Raw genomic sequence first — 22,063 nt, 5'->3', positions numbered from 1 at the left:
TTTCAGTTCTGAGCCCATATTCATCCACACCAGATACAAATATGAGTGTCCCTGCAGTCCAGGGCCAAAACATTCATGCACCAGTCTTAGAGTGACACACCAAAATAAAAAACTGAAAGGGTTTGAACTGTCTTCAGTGCAGTTTCTGCAGTCTTATGTGTCACTCTCACTTTGAACTGTAAAATGGTTTGACTTGAAAGTTTTTTGTTTTACATTTCGTACATTTCAACCTCGATGGACCCGTGAGATCTACATGTTTGCTGATCATACTTTACCAAAGACTGATTTGGTAGCTTGGTAAGCCACGTGGCAGGAGCCGAGAGCAAAAGATGACGTTAAATCCTGTCTCCTTTTGCTGCTTGTTTTCTCACAACATTTTCGGGGGGTTGTGGCATGTGGTTATCTTATCTTATCTACATTTTTATTTTTAAGTTTTGAACTGAAACGAGACAGACAAGAAATGAATACAAGGCACACCAAAAGGTTTTGCTTGTGTACAAGTGGCTGTACATCAGCAAACTTTTTGGGGCAGGGAACATTTTCTGACATCCTTCAACATCAGCTGCAGGTGAAACAGTGCTGTCTGGTAGCCAGCTCAACGGCCCTGTCGGATGACTTCATAAGAAAGTGCAGACACTTTAATAGTGTAAAAGAAAATGAAATTGTTTATTTCCTAGAGTACCGTGCAGCAGTTGGACGGTACACCCCAAGGAGCCAAGACTGTTGTCTGTTGAAGCAGCATTGAGTATTAGATATTCACAAAATGCCTCTCAGTGTTCTTCAGAAAGGAATCACTTTACCCTATTAGAAGCAGTTAGTGTGTGCAGCATAAAACTGCATTACATCCTTCTTTAATTTGCCATAAACAAAAGTTAAGGATCAAGAAATGGAATAATAACAGATGCCAAACCCTGGATGTTTTGTTGTTCATGAAGACAGTTCAAGTTTTATTGTAGGTTTTTTTGTGTGTGTTGGTGTGAGGATACCACTGTTATTTTAATGTCAAATGTGACTTTTATGAGCGCCGACTGCGGGTGCACTGAAATAATAAAGAGTTAGAAGAAGGCAGAGGCTGGTTATTGAGCATCTGCATTTTCTATTCAAGAGTGCTTTCACCTTCAGCTCCCTGCATTTCCTCTGTTTATCACTTACATTTGTAATTATAATCCCTTAGAAAACTGACTTCTTGCACTTTTGTGCTTTACCCTTTTTTTAATGAACTGACTGCCTTGAGGCAGTAAGTGAGCAATGCCACATAACTTTGCTCCGATGTCTTTCACTTCTAACTGCCTCACTTCTAACTGATTGCTTGACACCATTGTTGTTGCAAAGACGGTGCCTCAAAGGACGACCATGCAACACACAACCACAGTAAGCGGATCTCAAACCTAGTGAAAAAGTCAGTTTGGGGCAAACGGGATGATTCAGGCATTTTATCCAAACAGGGTCAAGGACAGAAACAGAACAACGTCTTATATTCATATTTTGGTATGTAAAAGTGGGAGAACATGAATATTGTAGATGCTGTTAGTCTACACTTCATAAGGTATTCACTCCTCCATAATGAAACCCACATTAACCATGACACTGAAAGGGCGGAAAACGCTGCATTCCAGTCTGCAGCCAGCTCACATTGTAGCAACAGAGAGGATCAAGTGAGATCTTGACTTTTAGAGGCTGCTAACGCCCGGGTGTGTGTAAAGAAAAATAGTCCAAATGTACAGAATAATGCTCTGGCTTGATAAATCGTCCTGTATCCAGTGAAAAGCAAACGTGTTGCTCACAGCAGGAAGTCGATGACAAAACTGTTGATAGCTGCTTTCAAAACCCAGGTGCTTTAGTGTATTCCTCTGAAATTAAGCATGTTTTAAATACATTGAACACTATGAAACTCTTTGTCATAAAGCTCAGTTAACACACTTATCACTGCAGCCCTGACATCCTGAAGTAATTGAATTAAAGCCGGAATGATCTTCTGCATTAATTACTGGGGGCCAGGAAGCAAAGTGTTTCTAAATCTCCACATATGATGATCCCTTAAATATTTGGGATGTTCCTTTAAAAGGTAAAACGCATATTGAATTATGATCATGTGCATGACGTCAGGGGGGTGATTAAATATTTATAGCCCGTAGCCTAAGTCTATATATCCTCACAACTTCATTATGAAAGGAAAAGGTGGGCTGTGCCTCGAAGTCCCCTCGGAGGCGAGCAGAACAATCGCGCTGGTGGGAGTTTTTAGGGACACTAAGGACGCCTTGGACTTTCTCCTTTCTCTCACAATCGACACACAACAAGGCGGAGGAGGACAGAGGAGGACGCCAGATTCCTTGGGGATTCGTCTTAAGAAAGTGGCACCAGTAGTTGAGCCAAATGACTCACTCCAAACTACTTAAGAACAACTTGTTTAAAGGAGGGCTGCCCCGTTTCTCTCTGTGAAATCATATTCTGCTCCAAGTTTTTCTCGCACAGTCCAGCAGCCTATAAAAAGAAATAACGCCGGTTACGCGCGGTTGATGCCTCCAAGAAGCCACCCCCTATCCTCATATGCAAGTCTGTCTGACTTTGGAATCTATATTATTGCCAGACTCCGACCGCAGACCAATAGCGGTGGAAGACTCCGATGGAAAATCATGCAGCACTTTGAACCCATGGAGACATGGCACATAGGTTCCTCTCATCTACGAACAGATTCAGCGCCAGATTCGCCTTCATATTCACTGTGTCACTGTCTTGCACCTATTTATGGTATAGTATTATTTTTTGTCGCAGCACAATCATGACAAACCGGGGTTACGAGGGGAAAAGGTGCCCGCCAAGCAAGAACGCAGGAGGGAAGAAACTTCTTGGAAATGTAGGCAATTGCGCTTCGCTGGAAGTCAGGTCCGCCCTGGATGAGACCGCTGCCCAGCGAGGATCAAGCGGTCTTCGGGACCAAAGTAAAGCCCCTGCCTCGCCTGGAAGTCACTGGACTGATATGAAGTTGAGAAACACGAGTGTTGCGCAAAAATATGGGAATAAGAAGCTGCCTAATGCGTTAATAGTCGGGGTAAAGAAAGGAGGCACCAGGGCGGTGCTGGAGTTCATCCGGATACATCCAGATGTGCGCGCACTCGGAACAGAGCCGCACTTTTTCGACAGAAACTACGACAGAGGGCTGGACTGGTACAGGTGAGGGGGAAAAAAGACCAAACCAACAGTGTAGTAACCATTTGTATTTTTTCCCATACAGATGCATTTGCCCCGTGATATTTCTCTGCATATCCCTGGTTTCACTTCTGTCGCCTAGTGCAGTACAGTCCCCCCTCTGCTCTGGCAGAGGACTCTTGAGAAATGTGAGGTCTTGGTGTCGACACTTCCATGTCCTAACGTTCAATTAACTTGTTTGCTGACAAGCATGAATATGATTAAGGTCTCAGTCACATGCATGTGCTCCATAGCCGACAATTCATTTTAAAGGTTAAGTGTTCACATATACAAAGGCACCATATCTTTTGTTAGGCTTACAACACACTGCACACATACACACACACACACGCACCTGGGTTTCGTGTCACGACTGAGATCGCAAGTTTGATTCTACTTTTGAGTCTGTATGATGTTGTTTTTCTCCGTGCTGCAGATGTTAGCTGTCAGCAGAGCTCCACGGTGCTGAACAGACAGCTCCATTAGGCTGATGTAGGAGCGGTTCACGCGATCACAGCCAACAGCACAGATGACACAGGCAGCCCACAGGTTACCAGCTGCCTTGAAAACGGGCTACACCCGGGCACAAAATGTTCTTGCGATGGTGGGTGAGGGCAAAGGAGCTCACAAGGTGCAACAAGCCCACAGCTTCGTCCCCACCCACCTCTTTGTTGTTCCCAGCCTCATTCACTAGATTTCAACCTAGATGGCCCCTGTTGAATCTACTGACAAGGCACCTTTCTAGTTCATATTTTCTGTTTCCAGCCTATTGAGTGTCTATAAAAACTTAGATTCAAATAACTAAAATGAATCAATCCGCAGAAAGTTCAAATTTTTTTATTACCAAAATTTAATGGGTTCTTCCCTGGCCCACGCCCCACCCCTCCACCAAGTTTGGTACAAACTGATTAAGTAGTTTTTGTGTAATCCTGCTGACACAATCAACAAATAAACAAACCAGCAAACAAAGATGGGTAATCACATTACCTCTTTGGAAGAGCTAAATTTTCCAGCTATATTTTCTATCCTTGACATGAAGCACTGACATAGCAAATGCACAGTGAAAGCCAAATTATGTTATGGCACACACTAGCCAATGGGCTTCAGCCAAGATCACTGCGTCATTTTTATTCTACTTGTTTCTAGGGCCTCATTTCAGACACTAAACTTTTTCCTGAAGTGAAAGTTCTGTGGAGCTGAAAAGATACAAAAAGTCCTTAAAGTACAAAAAAGGCTGGACAAGGTTGTTCTTTTAAATTTGACACTCGTACTCTGAAAATAAATTAGTTTTAACTTTAACTGAAAAGTCAGTCTTGTCCTGTCAGACAGTCCATTTCAGAGAGAAAATAAAGAAAAATTCACCAAATAAAATAAAAATGCATTGTATATGATGCCCGGTATGAAAGAATGTCAAAGATTACTCATGCAGATGCAAGACAATTTACCACGCACACAAATACAGACAGAGAGAGTGGCTGTGCAATGCAGTTATCTCAAAATGAGCTTCATACTCCTGAAAAGAATATCAGCCATTTTCACCTTCAACTTAATGAACCAGAGGCTATAATATTGTAAAAATGCATAAATGTAAGACACAAAATCCTCCAGAACCCCCCGGTGGGAATTAAAAAAGCAAACAGTGGCTCAATAATTTGAATGTTTATTAAGATCTCTTTTTAATTTCAATTTCTGATATTAATTTTAATTTTCCATGATTTATACTTGATTATTGAGCATACACTGTGATGCTATTTTATTTGCATGCACAGGAAGGAGGCTTTTTTTTTTTTTTTTTCGAAAAGTAGACGTAAAACTTCCTGAGGGGCTACTTTATAGACAGTTAGTCTTTATTGCTGTCTGCATTTCACAAATTACATCGATTTAGAAACAACACATTGACAAACAAAGGTGCTGGTCTTTGTGACAATTAACAGAGTGGGCTGGAAAGCCTGTTAAATACCTCATCAAATACCTCGGCACATGGAGACATTTAATATGGGTTCAGAGGATGTTCCTCTTCAGTGGTGAAAGGGTTGATTTAATTTATGGAAACGCATGCACACACAAGGCCAAACGTAGACACAGTGTAATGGAATGAGTTGTGCATAGTGTATTCATAGAGTCGGCCTTTCATAATGAACGACACATTATAATGACAAAAGTTAACCAAATACCCACCAGTCAAACACCTGCACTACAAATGAAAGCAGCAGACTGAACCTGCGGAAAGAACGAGGTGCAGTGACTTTGTCTCCCTCTTCAACATACCAAATCAAACATCAACACATCAGCTATCACCTTCCCCGACCATTAGTCCGCTCGCCACACCCGCAACCTTCCATCACGTAAATCTACCATCTTAATGCAGCTTAATGATGCAGTAGCAACCATTTACTTCATCGGGAAGCAAACTACTTGACCAGAGGTTTGGGCTTTTCAGAAGCTCGATTTTGTTTTCTCTATGTCACTCTAGATTTAAGCAAAGATAAAAGTCTCTCATTGATACAATGCCACTAAAGGAAAATTACAATACTGAGATATTGCACACTTGTCACAAGCTGACAACTCATATATTTCAGATAAATACTTAAACACCACCTCAAACACAAAGACTGGAATAATTCAGGCTGTAGCTACTGTTATTCAATTTGACGAGTGACTGAGTGACATTCATTGTATTAGACTGGCCCTTAGTGATTATCTGTCACAGTGTTTGGGTTGTTGGCAGCATGTCACATAAAGTATCTTTCCATTTTGATTAACTCTCACATTTGTCTCTATAGCAAGTAACAGAATGTATTTGTGCAGTCTACATGTGCTTCTGTGCTTTGTTACTATGAGCTATCTTCACTAGCCCAGTTTATATATCTATCTGTCTATCAACGGGTTTCAAATTAGTTATTTTTATAATTATAACCCATCAGTTATCTTTTTGATGAATCATTTTAGTGACCTTTGCATAGTGACCTTCATCAAGCATTAAACAGACAACAGCTGCATCAACCAATCAAAAGAGGAGCCAGATTACGATCCCACACAATAAAATGACCAAGAGATGTATCTCAAGATCCATAGAATACAATAGAAATGATATGCAGATTAATGGATAATGAAAATAATCATTAGTAGCGGCCCTGTTTTTAATCATATAGAACAACAAGCAATTCTTAATATTTGAGAAACTGTGAATATTAATATTGTTGGCCACATTAGTGGTGTGGCTCTTCAAAACTGGTCTAAAGGGAAATGTCTTGACAACTATTGCCTGGATTGCCATTCAATTTGGTTCAGATAATCAAGGTCCCCAGAGGATGAATCCCAAGGATTTTACTGATTCTCTGACTTTCAATCTTGTGCAACCAACAGGTCAAACTTTTCACTTCAGCTTCATGACATTATATGTCCAAAACTACTCACTTTATTCTCATCGGTCTGGAGTCATAATCTGATATCTGTACTGCCATAGCACGCTAGCGTGCTACACATCAGCATCTTACATGGTAACTGTCTGGCTGTTAACATGCTAACGTAATGATCTAAGAAGAGCGGAGTTTGAATGTAAGGGTCATCCTTGACCTTGAGAACAGTAGTTGGACAAAATCATTTTAATCAGTATTGCAGCCTCAGAAGGCTAAAATGGTCATCCATTAATTTTCTGTTGATGGACTAATTCATTTGAGCACAGAACTTCATTATTGACCTTGGTATAAGTATGTATGACAAAATACTCTCGACACAAGGTCCAATTACCAACTTTTCCTGAGCTATCAACCACATCGCATAGTCTTCATTAGCGAGTGGCTCTGGTGTCATCACGAAGTAACGTGGAAAAAAAACTTACTGAGTGACTTTACACTTTCAGCACTCATTTATCTATTAAAAAAAATTAAAACTCGACATACTATTTTCTGAAGAAGATAGAAAGCTTCCTTCAGGATAAATTTCAAAACAGCTCGTTTAAAGCTAATATCTGTTAAACACAAAGAAACATACATGACAAGAAATTAACTCTCATTTCAGTGAACTGGCCAGTTGTTCAGTTCAGTTGCACAGTCTGTCCTGTTACATTAAGCATGTGACAGATCATTTAGGCTCAGAAGAAAAATGGTGCAGTGTTCATTACTGTGCCTCCTGAACAGAACACACACGTGGCCTCATTTATTTTGTGCAACACATAAAACAGACGTTTCACTGCTACCAGTTTCCTTGAACTTTTCTCACCACTTTTTCCACGCTGCACAGAATCATAAAGATCAAACAAAAACACGTCGCTATACACCATCAAGACTTAAAAGGGCATCTCAGCTCTATTGATTTCACAGGAGTCAGAGGCACTTCCAGTAGATTCTCTGAGAAGTGTTGAAATTGTATGAGAGGCTGCAGCAACGAATATTCTCCAGGTCCACATTAATTGGCTCAGGGAGGCAGAGAGCTCTGGAACAGAATCATCAGAAAGGTTGATGAGGACAGAAAGTGAGATGTTTCTCATTTAATACAGAAAACTGCGCATTATGCAGCGAGAGCTGGTCAGGCGTAACTCTGCATTTTTAATGAGCTGTCTTCATTCCAGTGCATCTCAGAGACATGTAGCGGTTAACATTAATTACAAAACAAACTCTTTCTGAGATGTTCCTCAGTGACACCAGTCTGGAATGTGAGAGAGGTGGCGCTTTTATTCTTTTAATAGAAAAATTCAGGAAATAATGCAATCATGCACACATTATGGACCAATCACAAGCTGAAGCATTAGTATGACAACCAATAGTGCCAGTTCAATCTAGTATCACTGATGTTATGGCGAGTCTGGCTATTTGATATATAATATGCAATAAATAGCTTTCACAACTTGCACCATGCACCACCTTTCTTATAAGCCACCAGTCTGTCGGTCAGTTAGCCATTTTGGTCCCGACTTGTATATAGTATTAGAAATGTAATGTATATTTTCCCGTAGCACCATCATTAGGCCATCTTTCAATTTGTCCGGCACTTTGAATACATGCAAAGTGATGACATTCCCATTAGCCTAAACTGTACTTTGTGCCAAACACTAAGCACTAAATGTTAGCATGTTAACATGCTAGGCTAAGATGGTGAACATGGTAAACATTGTATATCTGTGTCCCAGAAATTGCGTTGCTAAACAACTAATTTGGAACAGCGAATAGCCTACATTTTGAAGGAACTGTTATCGCATAATTGTAAACGGATTATGTTTTCAATCAATGAGATGAGGATATGTCGTTGATTTACATATTTGGGACGTCACAATTATGTTGACACATTGAACATATCCATAAAATTTACAGACAGCGTACTTGTTTTACTTGCTGTACAATATCCATGTCGTGACTACAGCATTATGAAACTTTTTAATGGTTTTGTTTAGCCACTCACAGCAGTTGGTTACGGTTAGAAGAAGATCGTGGTCTGGTTTAGTGCAGAAAAAGTTCACACTGACTTCAGACACACTGTATTCATTTACATTTAACAGTGTGCACTTTGTACGCCAGCCATCCACCCAAGCCACCTCCTGGCTACTGCACTGCCATTAGCAAATGTTGCTCTTCATTCATTTGAAAAAAAAAAAAAATGTTGCCTTTCAACATAATCCAGCCAGCTACTACATTTCCACCATAATGTAACATAACCAGGTGTCTACACAGGCAGCGTAACAGCTCCTGTTTTGCTTGTGCACTTAAATGCAACCTGAAGCATATTTCTAATGTTTTTTGGGTTTTGGTTTTTTTTTAGATATTAAAAAGTAAAAACTGACTTTAAGGACAATATATGATCTTTTCATAACCAATTTGTATAAGTGGCCTGAACCAACCCAACTCACGACTTAGGCTGTGAAACCCAGTCTGTGGTGTCAAAGTCCTGTGCTTTGTACACCCATGATCTAGCCCAAACTCCTCCCTCCTCTGCGGCACGAAAAACATAACCCTTATTGCGCTGTAAAGAATGTTGCCAGTGAACATAACACTTTTACATTGCATTTCCCCATGTGGCAAAACCATTTCATAGTATAATGAAGATGAAGCCATTATTCTGACCATGCATTTTTTGCATGGTCACAAAATTTGCTGCAGCTCCAAGCAATACATGACTGATGACTATCTATTTTGTCATTTAATGTGTCTTCAGAATTCAGCAATCCTTTGCTCACATTTAGAGATTGTCAGCTTGTTAACTTTCTTTTGGCGAACCCAGTCTGTCCCTACTGACAGGGGAACAAATCCTGTCTGAGCTTTCTCTCTTCTGTCTCCCCTGTTCTGTCTCCTTTTGTACTTTCTCACCATCTAAGTAAAGAGTGAAACTACTAAGGGTGTATGGACCATCCACTCTCCATTTATAAATATCCTTGACTGTCACATTGCTACAGGCTATATAAATTCAAGAAAACTCTATTTAAATCAGTTAAGGTGCTGCTGTAAAAGGTGAGAAACTGAGGGATGGTATGACTTACTGTGTGCAGGGGCAGGACATAATCTGCCCAATTACTGATCAAGACTATCATTCATAATGTCGCAATGTTATTATAACGAAGGTCATTCATGTGAATTATAGTATTATAAAACATTTTTATTCTAGCCATAGAGATGATAGTACAGTGTTGCAAAGAGCCTTTACAGACTTGATTTTATGTTCTCATTAGTTTTAATTGGAAAAAAAAAATACACAAAATAGACAGAATAATTTAGGATTTTAGAGGCTTTCCTGTCTGTCTGAGTGTCTTGATTTCAGTGTCCAGAGATACTTTCCCATGCCACATGTTAATGTGACAGCTCGTACATCAGATCAATTCTACGTGTTATTGGTCATTTCCCAACCAAACCATGAATGATAGTTATTTTTGTTTATTATAAGCGAACAAGAGGCTACAGTTGAAAAGGCAGCGATTAAACGGGATTTGGTCCAAGGTGAAATTACATTATGCAGGTTTTTTGTTTTTTTTTACAGTACTGCGTGACTGCATTGTCCTGCTGTAAATATGTTTTAATACTACTGTGTGGCTGAGAACAGGCCTGATGTCAAAAAGATCCTCTTTTGCAAGACACCTGGCTCAGGCAGTCTGCTATTTGCAACCAATTTGACCCCAATTAAATTAGAGCAATAGATGCTTGATTCTCAGGACGCTGAATTGTTATTCACCTCTGTTCCTCACCTAGCTGAATTGGCTGCAGGATTGCTGTGTTTGTCTGGACTGCTCTTTGTTAACTCTTAATAGACTTTCAAGGCGGCAGGCCTCTGTTGCTGATGATTAATGATCAGATGCCATCACAGCTGTAATCTAAGTGAGCGATACTTTAATAATGGAGCAGCCTCTCCAGTGGGGACTGGATCTATACTGTCATATCAGGGAACAGGAAGATGACAATTTTAGGAAGTGCAGTGGCACAGACATTATGAGAATCACACAGCATAAGAACATTTTCTCTCCACAGTCTACCTGCATAAAATAAATTGTTAATGGGTCTGGATGGCAAAAATCTGTGTGTGGTATTGGCTTTTCAGGACATCTCAGGACAAATGGTTTGCATGAAATACAATTTCCCAGAGTTAGTGTCTAAAAGTAAGCAAAGAAGGTTTGGAAACAAAGAGATTTGAAAATCCTCATATCATCACCTGACTAATGATTATAAAAACTATTCAAGTAATATTAAATCATGTAAGAAAAATGAACAAAAAAGGAATTTACTGCAACTCAAACAAGACAAAAATCCAATACTTGAAAGTTCCAATTGAAAACACTAATAATGTGTCCAAAAAAAAGCAATTACCCTGAAGTTGCTTTGGCAGGCTCGCAGGATAGTGCACAGCTCAGACACTAATTTAATAAGCCTGACTTTTTCCTAACCAGACCCCAATACTTTAGTAAATTAGTCAAACTTTGTATAGAATTTGCATAGTATTTTGTCACATGTTCCGTTACATTACTGTGCTGTTCACCTTTGTCACTGTTGGTAGCACCCCTGTTGCACATTTTTGTGTAGCTAAAATTACACCTGAGGATACATAAACATGTAAATGCAATTTTTATTATTTTGAGATTGTGTGTTGAAGGTTCTAGTTTTGACTTTGCTGTACCTCTGGTGAAATATTTGAAGTATTCTTTCCAGAAATGTCACCATGAAGCAACTTTTGGTTTCTGCACTAAAACTTTTTTGTGTACAGTATCACCAAGGACTGTGAAAATCATTACTCTGCATGCTGCTTACTGGGATAACGCATAGGCAATGAGAGCCCTGGAGCCTTTTTCTTATAATTTACTGTGTTAACTGTTTTGTTGGTAAATTACTCCAGAGACTGGACCAACACAGCATGTAATGTATACTTTGATTCGCGCCTCTGCCTGGTCAGCCTATGAGCCTGCATATTGTTTAATGGGCTGGGCTCATTATTAGTCCTTGTAATGACAAACATTTGTTGTCCAGTGGGAGGTAAAGGCCATTCTCTAAATCTATGTGCCCCTGGCCCTGCAGAAACACTTCACATTGTGATTAATGGCTTCTACATTAAATCCCAATCAGATAGGGGTTTGCTTGAAATTCTCCAACTCATTAAACTGCTATATTAGTAATAGTCTGTTTGCACAATATACCTTGATTAATTACGTGATAGGGAAGATGATGTGCATTCAACACTGGTTAGTTTCCAGCTGGATTATTGGGTGAGTGTGGGTGTGGATCGTGGAAATATGAAAGAACTTCTCACAGGTTGACAGTAACTTAGTTTGGATGGAGAATAAACTTTTTTTTTTTTTTTTTTTACCACACAACATGTGAAACTGTAAACTGTCTGAAAACCAATGTATATGTGACTATATGTCTAATGATTAATAACAGGTGTTTGTGATAAATGTGCAGGTTTCTTTTTGTTTATTTGTTGTTTTGAAAGGGACTTTCATTTTTGCACATGTAGCTATGCCGCATGGCAATTTTGTATTTGCACTGCAAACAATTACAGAGATCTTGTCTTGAACTGACAATGTGCAACATTCTGTTTTAAGTTCAGACCGGCGTGAAATGACATTAATGAATTCTGAGTTCATTGATTGTTCACAAGGAGATGATTCAAAGCTGACCTTTACTTGCTCTGATGGTCTGCATCCCTGATGAACCTGTATTGCTCTTTAGAAGTTTCAGTTGTTCAACAAGACACACTGTCTGGAGCCAACCAGTCCACTGTTTCACTGCATTTCCTCAGCTAATCTTCAAGCTGTGAAAGAAAACTTACATGCTGGAAGTGATGCAACAATTTCAAGTTTTGGCCACTTAAAAAAAATTTAAATCATGTAAAATATATCCAACTTGAATGTACAGGTTGCCATGAACATTACTGTTTTGGACATGCCATATGATTTCTTCTGGTTCCCCGGTTTGAGTTGTTTTGAGTGAAGCGACAAAAGTAAATTATTTGTAAGCTTTTCTTTTTGTTTGTGGGCGGCTATCAAGTGGCAGCTAAGTGGTAGCTTCTAACGCATGACGCACAGTCTGTGTGGGTCGACTGCTGTGATGCAGCTGTGGTAGAACTATCAGCGTCTCATGCAGTCCTCTGTTGGTGTTGTCACTGTAAAGAGGTCAGATTATATGAGAGGTCATCTTGTGCATCCAGATCACCGTCTGTCTACCTATGGCACAATAGTTCGCACGGAGGCACAAAAGGTGGTTACACGATAGGTTTATTGACTGTCACACAATAGTCATTAAACTTCAAGCCAGTATTGCATTTTGTACCATGGATAACTTGTTTAACGAACAAAAAATTAACCACAGGTGCTGTTCTGAGGACGGGTGGTTTCAAACTCACAGTCAAATAAATGGCTGCTTAAAGAGTGCGTATTCTGTTTTTTGATTAGATTTTTGATTAGGTGATTTGATTACATTTTCTCCAGACCTGTGAGAAATAAATTGCTACATGGATTCATTTTCCGCTTTAGATGTATTGCTGATAATTTGCTTTAGGGGTCCACGTAATTTTCAGTCTTAATTTTCGGGAAATATCACTATTGCTGTCGTCTAGTGTACTCTTGATTGGCCAAGCTATAACAATCTAACTGTTGCCTGTCCTGCATTGACTCTGCTGCTATAGAAATTGTGGCATGTTCTCCCAGTAGAAATGTACACTGCAGGAGAATGGTGTATCTGGGTTTAACGGGGAGTCCTTGATACTTTCAAATAAAGACATCCATGTTTGTGGCATATTCCTCCATAATGATCCAGCATCCAGAGGGAACTAAGTGTGAACTCCAGACCTCCAGCTTCCACCGCACCAACAGAGATAAATCGTTCAGCAACATAGCCAGCAGGCTCTTTCAGGGTCACTACAATGTGTAGACTAGCTTTCAGCACACTGTAGCTTGTTAATGAGTGGCAATGACTGTTTCCACTGTTGACCCTAACTACCTGTACATAAGCGTTGCAGAATGTTCCTTTTTTAATTTTTTCCTCCACTCCTCTCAGAGAGTGGGTGATAATGCTATCATAAAACATTTAGTAAAATCATTAAAGACCAGAATCTTTAGAATAGTAAAAAAGTGTATTTAAAATTGGCAGAGTGGTTATTTTATGTCTTATTTATTGCAGCCAAAATTCTAGTTAAAAATGCCATATTTAATAATGTACAAATGTGATGCTTGTGTGAAGCAGCTTCTAAATATGTCTGTTTAATTTCAGTGTATGCTTCATCTGTTTTCGTATTGGACATTATTCTCCTGTATATTACTTTAATATAGTTCAACACAAATTGCAATATACTGTAAAGTCTCCCTGTTGTGAAGGGACCTAAATCAAACAGTTCACAAGAAAGGAGCACAATGTGCATACCCATTAGTGGCTGCTGTCCACAAATATTCTTCAGCTTCCTGTGATGTCCACTGTGTTTCAACAGATGGAACTGGTGCTCACTGTTACAATGCTTTTTTGTTTTTTATTTATTTATTTAGCTTTATATAGGTTAAGAAACTGTCTCTCCATCTCACATTGAACATGCATTGAAATAGTTATCACAAAAACAACTTGAGGTCTAATATATTCTACAAATCATTTATAAATAAATGAAAGCTATAATTTTAAACTCCGACATACCTTAAAAAAAATAATTTACTACTTTTTAGCATAAATTAGCAACTAAAACTGTGCCATCACAGCATCAAATGCAATGCTGAAGCATCCAGATCAAATTAGCTTTCAACCATGGATCCTATTTAACCAAGAACAGGTCTCATTTACAGTATTGAGCAGATCTTCCACATCTCAGTTCATTTACCCAAAGTGATTAAAATGTCACAGCCAAGCCAGTAATGCCTCCTGACTTAAAGTTCCACCAAGAATTGTGAGGAAAACTGTAAATTACCCCAAAGAATTTAGTGTTGACTCTGAGTGAGAAGGTGGTAATCAATCAGAGCACTTCACTCAAATGTCATTTAATCAAGGTATGTGTGCCTGTGTGTGTGTGTGCGTGTGCGTGTGTGTGTGTGCGTGTGTGTGTGTGTGTGCGCGCGTATTCATGTGTTCATATGCCAGTCCCAAAAAGCAAGATGTTCACATTAAAGTGTATTTTACATTTGTTTCTACTGATACATGCATAAAGATGCTGAAGTTCCAGAGACATCAGTGATTATGCTTGAAGCAATTCCATTGGAATTATAATCATGTAGATTTTCTAATTGCAAATAATTATTACCATGCAACAGCTCTTAGTAAAAGCACGCCAGAACCGGCTGGAGTAAAGACCCACAATTTTATCTTTTAGTTTCAGATAATGTGTGCACAGCAGATAGTTTCTTGGGGGCATAGGAGGAAAAAAAAATCCCTGAAAAGTAAATTTGTGATGGTTGATTCAGACACCTTTCTCAGGTATCACACGTTCCCCTTCTGGCCTGATTCCTGCTATCTCAGTAACGAACAGATACATAAATAAGGCTGCTGCTGCCATGTGTTTGAGTGACCAAAGAAAAGTATGTATTTAAAATGATAAATGTCTGCTCATCACTTGCATTATTTTGTGTTATATCACTTCAGTCACAGTTAATGTGTAGCCATTAAAATCAATTGCGCAATAACCAGAAACCACAACATGACCATGAACAAAAAAAAGAAAGTAACATTTTTGTAGATATTACAGGCATCCCTCAGTTTTCCCTTTTAACATCACTCCAAGACAGGCAACTTGTTTGGAACGTATTGGCCCAGGCTGCTCCCACTGACATGAAAGCAGCCCTTACAAATAGCCCTGATTTCAATAACCACAGGTGAAACATCAGATGCCCAGAGCTCAGAGGAAATGGGTGCTGTCGTTTTAATGAGTCACTGAGTGAGGTTACAGTTATAGTTTTCATCTAATCTTGTGTGAATAGATACTGAAGATACAATAAAGTCATTACATAATTGGAAGTTACTTGTCCTCTGCTTGGAGTTCTTTCATAGAACTCCAAGACAAATTCTCTCAAAAGAAGGCGCTAAAGTCTTTCAGGATTTATACATCCATCGATGACAATTATTTTAAATTAATACAGAATTTTACCAGAATTTTTCCAGTTTTAATGTTGTAGCTGATCGATGTATTTCCATCATGTTTTCCACGGGAGAATTGACTAGCGCTCTTTCAATTACATCATCTCGTTGCACCCTCTACTCTATCTGGATAATGCCAATTCATCATGGGCCTTTGCATTTACATCTGTTATTAATAAACGTTTTCGCTGTCTTAATTCTCCCCACATTGTGATTGGTTGTTGCAAATTAGGTACGTGACAATGTTGGACTTGTCAACCCCTTACCACCCCTGTCGGTCTTGCGACACCTTTCTTGCACATGGTGACGGTCCCTTAAAGAGTCTCCTGGAGCAATGCAGTTGTATGGGATACAGATGTAATAAACACAACTACATGGAGCCCCATTCGTTCCTGTAAAAGTCGCCCAAAAAGCGCATACTTTGCAAAATCTTCCACAGGCTTTGACATGCTTAAGGGTTTTTGGCCCAGTTGAGAGCATTAGTGTCTGACACTAATGTCGGCCAAGCCGACTTCCTGTTGACTCCCTGCACAAATGAATGGGATAAAACAATTCAATTCAGTGCGGTTCTTCTAAACTTTCCAAATGTTGCTGGACTGAAAAGATTAACTTCTGATTGTAAAAATAGTCATTTCGGGGGATTTGTGACACTGAGAAAAATGTATTTGCTATTTGACAGCTGCCATTTTCCAATGAGTGCGTATGGGAAAAATACTTTTTGGGCCAGCGTGCATCATGCAAGTTGTAATACTCCGTGCAACTACTCAACCAAAGTTGCATCACAGCACAGCACCGTTTCCAGGGGGCTTGGTATAGACACTACTTATTTTTCCAATAATGAGGCCTTTCGACACACAGCTCTTCTCAAGAATTGACCCAACCTGTATAGATTGCATCTAGCTGAGATCCGATCAGGGTTCATGTGAGACCAGCAGCACGTGTGAGCCAGATATAATTCTAATGTGTTCTGCGCATATTTATACCTTGCAAAATTCAGATTCAGGACACATTCAAAACGTTACATTTACTCTGTCTGTCGTAGGAAAAATAACACCTTAATGTTCTAACATTATTAACCTTTCTTCACACTTTCATGATAATTGATCCCTGCAATGGCACTCGCTTCCCAACTTCGGAGGCACCAGTCATGGTTTTTACACCTCTATTTCCATATCCTTCACACCAGTCTCTTCAGTGTTGTATAGGTGAGCTGAGACTCACTGGGAGTAAACAAACATAACAGCTGTAAAAATCAATAACTCAAGGTAAGTTAGCACATGTTGTAACCTCCTCTGATGGACAGGCTCACCTGGAGGTTTTGTGTTCTGTATCCAAACAAAAATAACCAATGTGAGAGAAACATTCCAGCGTGAAATCTCCTATTAAATTAACATCATTATGTTTTTTTACACCTTATTCCCAATACCCTCGTGCTTGGGTGTATATAAACATGCTGTCTACATAATAGTGCTGTAAATAGTTGTATTGTCTACCCCAATCAGCTGTTAACAGTATACACTATTTGAAGCAGAAACATCTAGGACCTTACACTGTATATGTTTACATTTTCAGCCCAGTTTTTAACAGTTTTGCAGTTTTGAACCAGCACATACAGGAAATTATTCTCACCTACACAATCTTCATTCTTCTCTGTAGGTGAAAATGTATAGAAATGACAAGGCAGATAATGAAGACAGTTTCCCAGGCAAACAACCGAAGGTCTGTTTAGATTCTGCACCTCCTGGAAAATGGCTGCAAGTTTTTTTTAGTGTGTAGCCAAGCTGTTTGCTTGAAAAGGTGCTGTTCTCATAAAAGATTAATAGTTGCCTAGGGGACCTGAGGAACCCAGGCCAACAACTCAGGATTCATAAATAAAGCTAAATGGATCAATATCTCTAAGACTTTAGAGGTAACCTATGGCTACCCCTACCTTGAGAAGGAAAGCTTTGAGAAAGGTTAGGTTTTAATCGAACCTTGGTGTGGTATTTAATCATCAGACCTGTCTGGTAACATACCTGAAATCCAGAGACTGATTCAAATGGTGTGAAACAGAGAAATTCAGGCACTATATCTTCTGTCATCATAAAAGTAAAAGACCATTTTAATGGTACCGTTTTGGAATTATTCTTCCCGAACGGCAGAGTTATTGTGCTGACTCTACAGCAGAGTCACTTTTCTATTTAAAGGAAACAAAGTGTGGAGGATCTAAGAATTGTCTCAACAGCCCAACACCAGATGCCTCTTAATCAACTTTTACTGAGCCAAAGTGCCAAGGCAAAATTACAAATTACACTGGGAAGGAAAATTCACATGACAAATATGACAAATAGGAACATTTCCCTTTAGTTTGCAAAGCCATTATCTTGGCAGCATGATGATGATAATTATGATGCACGTTTTTATTGTACAAGCTGTCCTGTCACCAATGAATCTCTAACAAATACATTCACATTGTGTTTATCAGGGCTTGGTCGACCATTATTTGATACTCTGCGTTAGCTGGAAGTTTGATATAATACTGCATACCCATAGTTTTGCCTTCTTAAGTCTTTGAAATATCATAAACTGTATTTTTTTATGGTAATTATACTTTTGTTGCATACCTAACTTAAAGTTCCCTCTCACTTCTGTATTTCTATCAGCAGTATCATCCGTGAAACAGAAAAGGCATGTGAAAATACCAACTGTTGCTGACTCATCCATCTGTGTTTTATTCTTTTGTTTCTCTCTCAAGGGGACTAATGCCACGAACACTGGAAAGCCAGATCACATTAGAGAAGACTCCAAGCTACTTTGTCACCAGAGAGGCACCCAGACGCATCTCCAGCATGTCCCACGAGACCAAGCTGATCGTTGTGGTGCGTAACCCCGTCACAAGAGCCATCTCTGACTACACACAGACTCTTTCCAAGAAGCCTGACATCCCTACGTTTGAAGAGCTAGCCTTTAAGAACAGAAGTTTAGGTCTCGTCGACACTTCCTGGAACGCCATTCGGATCGGGATGTATATTCTGCACCTGGAGAACTGGCTGCAGTACTTCCGCCTGTCACAGATGCACTTTGTGAGCGGGGAGCGGCTGATCACTGATCCGGCAGGGGAAATGGGCCGCGTTCAGGACTTTTTAGGACTGAAACGAATAATCACGGACAAACACTTCTACTTTAATCGAACCAAAGGCTTCCCCTGTCTGAAGAAGCCGGAAAGCAGCAGCCAGCCACGCTGCCTCGGCAAATCCAAGGGTAGGACTCACGTACAGATCGAACAGGAGGTCATAGAGCAGCTGCAGGAGTTTTATAGGCCATTTAATATCAAATTCTATGAAACTGTGGGACAAGACTTCAAGTGGGATTGAGGTTGCCATAAAGAAACTTTGTTGCGTCTAAAATGGCTACCTCTAAACACGGTAAAATATAAATGAAGGTATCTTCAACAAAATGTTCAAAGGACAAGTCTATTAAACTATGTATAAATTGACAACTTAATATAAAAGAATAGACAACTCAGATATTAAAATATAATCATATAAATGGTTTCCCATCATGATAGGTTACTCTGATGATAAGTGCCATTCCTTTAAAAGATGAAATATAGAAAGAAACCCTTTTTCTTTACTGTATACAGGACATGACATATGAATTAATTAATTCGTTAACCACCAGCACCAGACCTACATTAACAACACTGCTTGAATATTCATTATCTTATGCATCTTTATTCATCATTTCCACTCAAAATTAACGACTGGCTGAGAGTTAAAACGAGCGCTCAACATGAACTTGCAGCAACATGTCGAATGAGAAATAAAATCACCCTGTCAGTTATTCTGCACTGAAATGTATCTCCTTATTGTTGACGAAAGCTCATAGGCAACGGTAACAAATTTATGTACAAAATAAATGTATCATAACTTAGAAAAAAAAAAACACAGCTACATTAAGAGAGATGCTATAACACTGGATAAAAGTTTGTTGAACTCTACTTCAGCTTTTTCTGTGTTAGTATTTTTGTTGTGATCATCTAAATAAAAAGCAAAAGTGTTAAAGTCAATTATTTATTTGAGATATTTTCTGTTTTTCTTGCCTCTGCAAATATCTAGTATCTACTTATGGTGTCTACAAAAGAGTACAATCAGATGTATTCCCTACATAAGTGGGCTTTCCATTACGACACTCAATTGAATCAAGCCTGACGCCCAATGCTCTGTGACATGCAGGCCAAACACAGGACTACAATTACACACAGACTTCATGTGATTCAGGAATTTATCGGCACATTTGAGCAGGACATTCACTCACGTCTCATGGCCAAATTTCGCATAATCTACAGAATATATAACAAAGTAGTACCAAGAAGTTTGTATTCAGCCTCATGAAAGATAAAGCTTTCCTTACCAAATACTGCCATGCATGTCATTGATCCCTGCAAAAAACTATAATTATACAGTGAAACCCCAAATGAATACAGGATTTATCTGTGTTCTCTGAAATATGGCAGTAAGTGGACAGTTACATTTTTATTGTAAACATTACATATATGTTAGATTATCACAGGATTAAGAGCACAGATGACCTCTGCAATCATTTCATCTGAAGCCCCCAGGTAATATTTTGTGTCCTGTGTGAATACAGCTAACTTTTATTGTGAGCTGAGAACAATAAGTAATTCTAATACTGCTGAAACTGGAAGTGCTGGCATGTTGTTTCTTCAGCTGTTTTTGTGGTACTGACACTGCTTGGTGATTTTTTTTATCATGGTAAATCTATTTGCTTTCAGCAGGAAACTTTGAGTTTGAGCATTTGCTCTGGATGCTGCAGAATGCTGAGAATTCAACCAGACGAGTTGAAGAGTTTACAAACTTTTTAAATTGAAGAGTGTCCATTAAAGCTCCAGTTAGGTTTAATGGACACTATGTGCTTCACATGATGTTCCTCAGAAGAACTGCAAAGACAATCTTGTCAGTGAAGTGATGTGCATAGTTGTCATCCTTCAAACTAAACATGTCTGTGTTTTTGATGCGTCACAGCGATGAGGCAGTGCAACTGAACACTTTATCCGGGGAATCTAGATACACACTCTGGCTTCGAAGTACTTTACAAATGTGTTCACGTTATTCTTTGTTCTTAGAAGGTATTTAATGAAAATATTTGATAAAATAATATGATAATCGAAGGAATGTTCGTCAGCTTAACCCCTACATTAAGATGCTATGCTAATGGCGAAACAGTATTTAGATTATGAAACATTTCTGTGACTTCTTCCATAGGTGTTTCATTTACATCCCCGACTGCAGGGCCGTGTACTGAGCACCCCTATCTAGTCACAATAACACTAATGTGCAAATGTGCCAATGTGACCTTCCATATTAAAGAAATGAGATATTCACTTGCATTCCAACTGCGCTCCTCCAGTACGTATCCGTCGGCCAACAGCAGTGTTTAAACTGTCATTTATGATATTCTCCATTAATTTTTGATTAACCTGCCAATGCCGTCTGCATCTGCCTGCTACTTAGTGAGCCATCAGCAGACACGCCAGTTTAGCAATAAGCTCAACTTTATCTCAGCTCCGTTAATTATAACTTTTCCCCCAGAATGCTCAGGGCTCGATGACATGGCAGTGAGAAGAGACTCCCCCGCCGCTGCCGCTGTATAATACCCAATGAATACTTTGATGTGCTATCTGTCCTGCATCGGGCCACCTTCCGTGTACTTTCTATTGAAGTACATTAGGTGAAATTTTTGTGGGAATCTTTAAGCCTCTTAGACAGACTGCAAGACATTTTGCAGTGAGGAAAATGGCAGCCTTCAAAGTTGTGCACATTTTTTCCTCGAATGCTTGTGCTCATTAAGTTTTAATGCGTTGCGGTATCAAACCTAGATCTGCAGTGGCACACATGCAGTTGTAGCAATGAAAACACACTATTCATTGATGTATAATGTAATGTACTGTATTTACTTGTCATTATGAAAGAACAAAGCGCTCATTGGGTAAATAAAAGCTGTCTGACTGACCATTCTAACCTTCAAAGTAAATACCAAAGAAGCTGTTGTAAATGTCATGAACTTTCAGAGACCCTGAGGTAAAATACACCTCTGCCACTCATTGAAATTGTCTAACAGTACACACTAAAATCAATTACCATGGGGTCCATTTATTTTCATTTTTATTAAATAAGATGAAATAATGAGGCAGCATTCAGATGTAAGTTTTGCAGTCACCTCTTGTGGATTCCAATGCTGTAGAGGTCTTTTATAACGCCTGCCTTGAAAACTGATTGAAATTCTACTGAGGCGCCAACCCTGACACTTCACACACTTTACAAGCCCGTGTCTGTAATCTCTGTATTGTGGGGAAGACA

The 22,063-nt window shown here is 39.3% G+C and overlaps 1 protein-coding gene across 1 annotated transcript; it reads left to right on the top strand.

The window, feature by feature from the left end:
* The first annotated feature begins 2,659 nt into the window (after nt 1-2,659).
* Nucleotides 2,660-19,057, top strand: hs3st2 (heparan sulfate (glucosamine) 3-O-sulfotransferase 2). The gene is made up of 2 exons (XM_040123555.1): nt 2,660-3,171; nt 18,439-19,057. The coding sequence occupies exons 1-2, from the start codon at nt 2,660-2,662 to the stop codon at nt 19,055-19,057; spliced, it is 1,131 nt and encodes a 376-aa protein (XP_039979489.1).
* The last annotated feature ends 3,006 nt before the right edge of the window (nt 19,058-22,063 follow it).

The sequence above is a fragment of the Xiphias gladius genome, chromosome 3 (genome assembly GCF_016859285.1).
Source record: "Xiphias gladius isolate SHS-SW01 ecotype Sanya breed wild chromosome 3, ASM1685928v1, whole genome shotgun sequence".
Classification (NCBI taxonomy): Eukaryota; Metazoa; Chordata; class Actinopteri; order Istiophoriformes; family Xiphiidae; genus Xiphias; species Xiphias gladius.
Note: the sequence above shows the minus strand (reverse complement) of the source record. Positions and strands in the feature narration are given on the sequence as shown.

What these genes read in the sequence shown, in the direction of transcription:
- hs3st2 (XM_040123555.1), top strand. Translation starts at nt 2,660, where the DNA reads ATGGCACATAGGTTCCTCTCATCTACGAACAGATTCAGCGCCAGATTC. An exon ending in AGAGGGCTGGACTGGTACAG is followed by an intron (nt 3,172 to 18,438) that starts GTGAGGGGGAAA and finishes TTCTCTCTCAAG; the next exon opens with GGGACTAATGCCACGAACAC.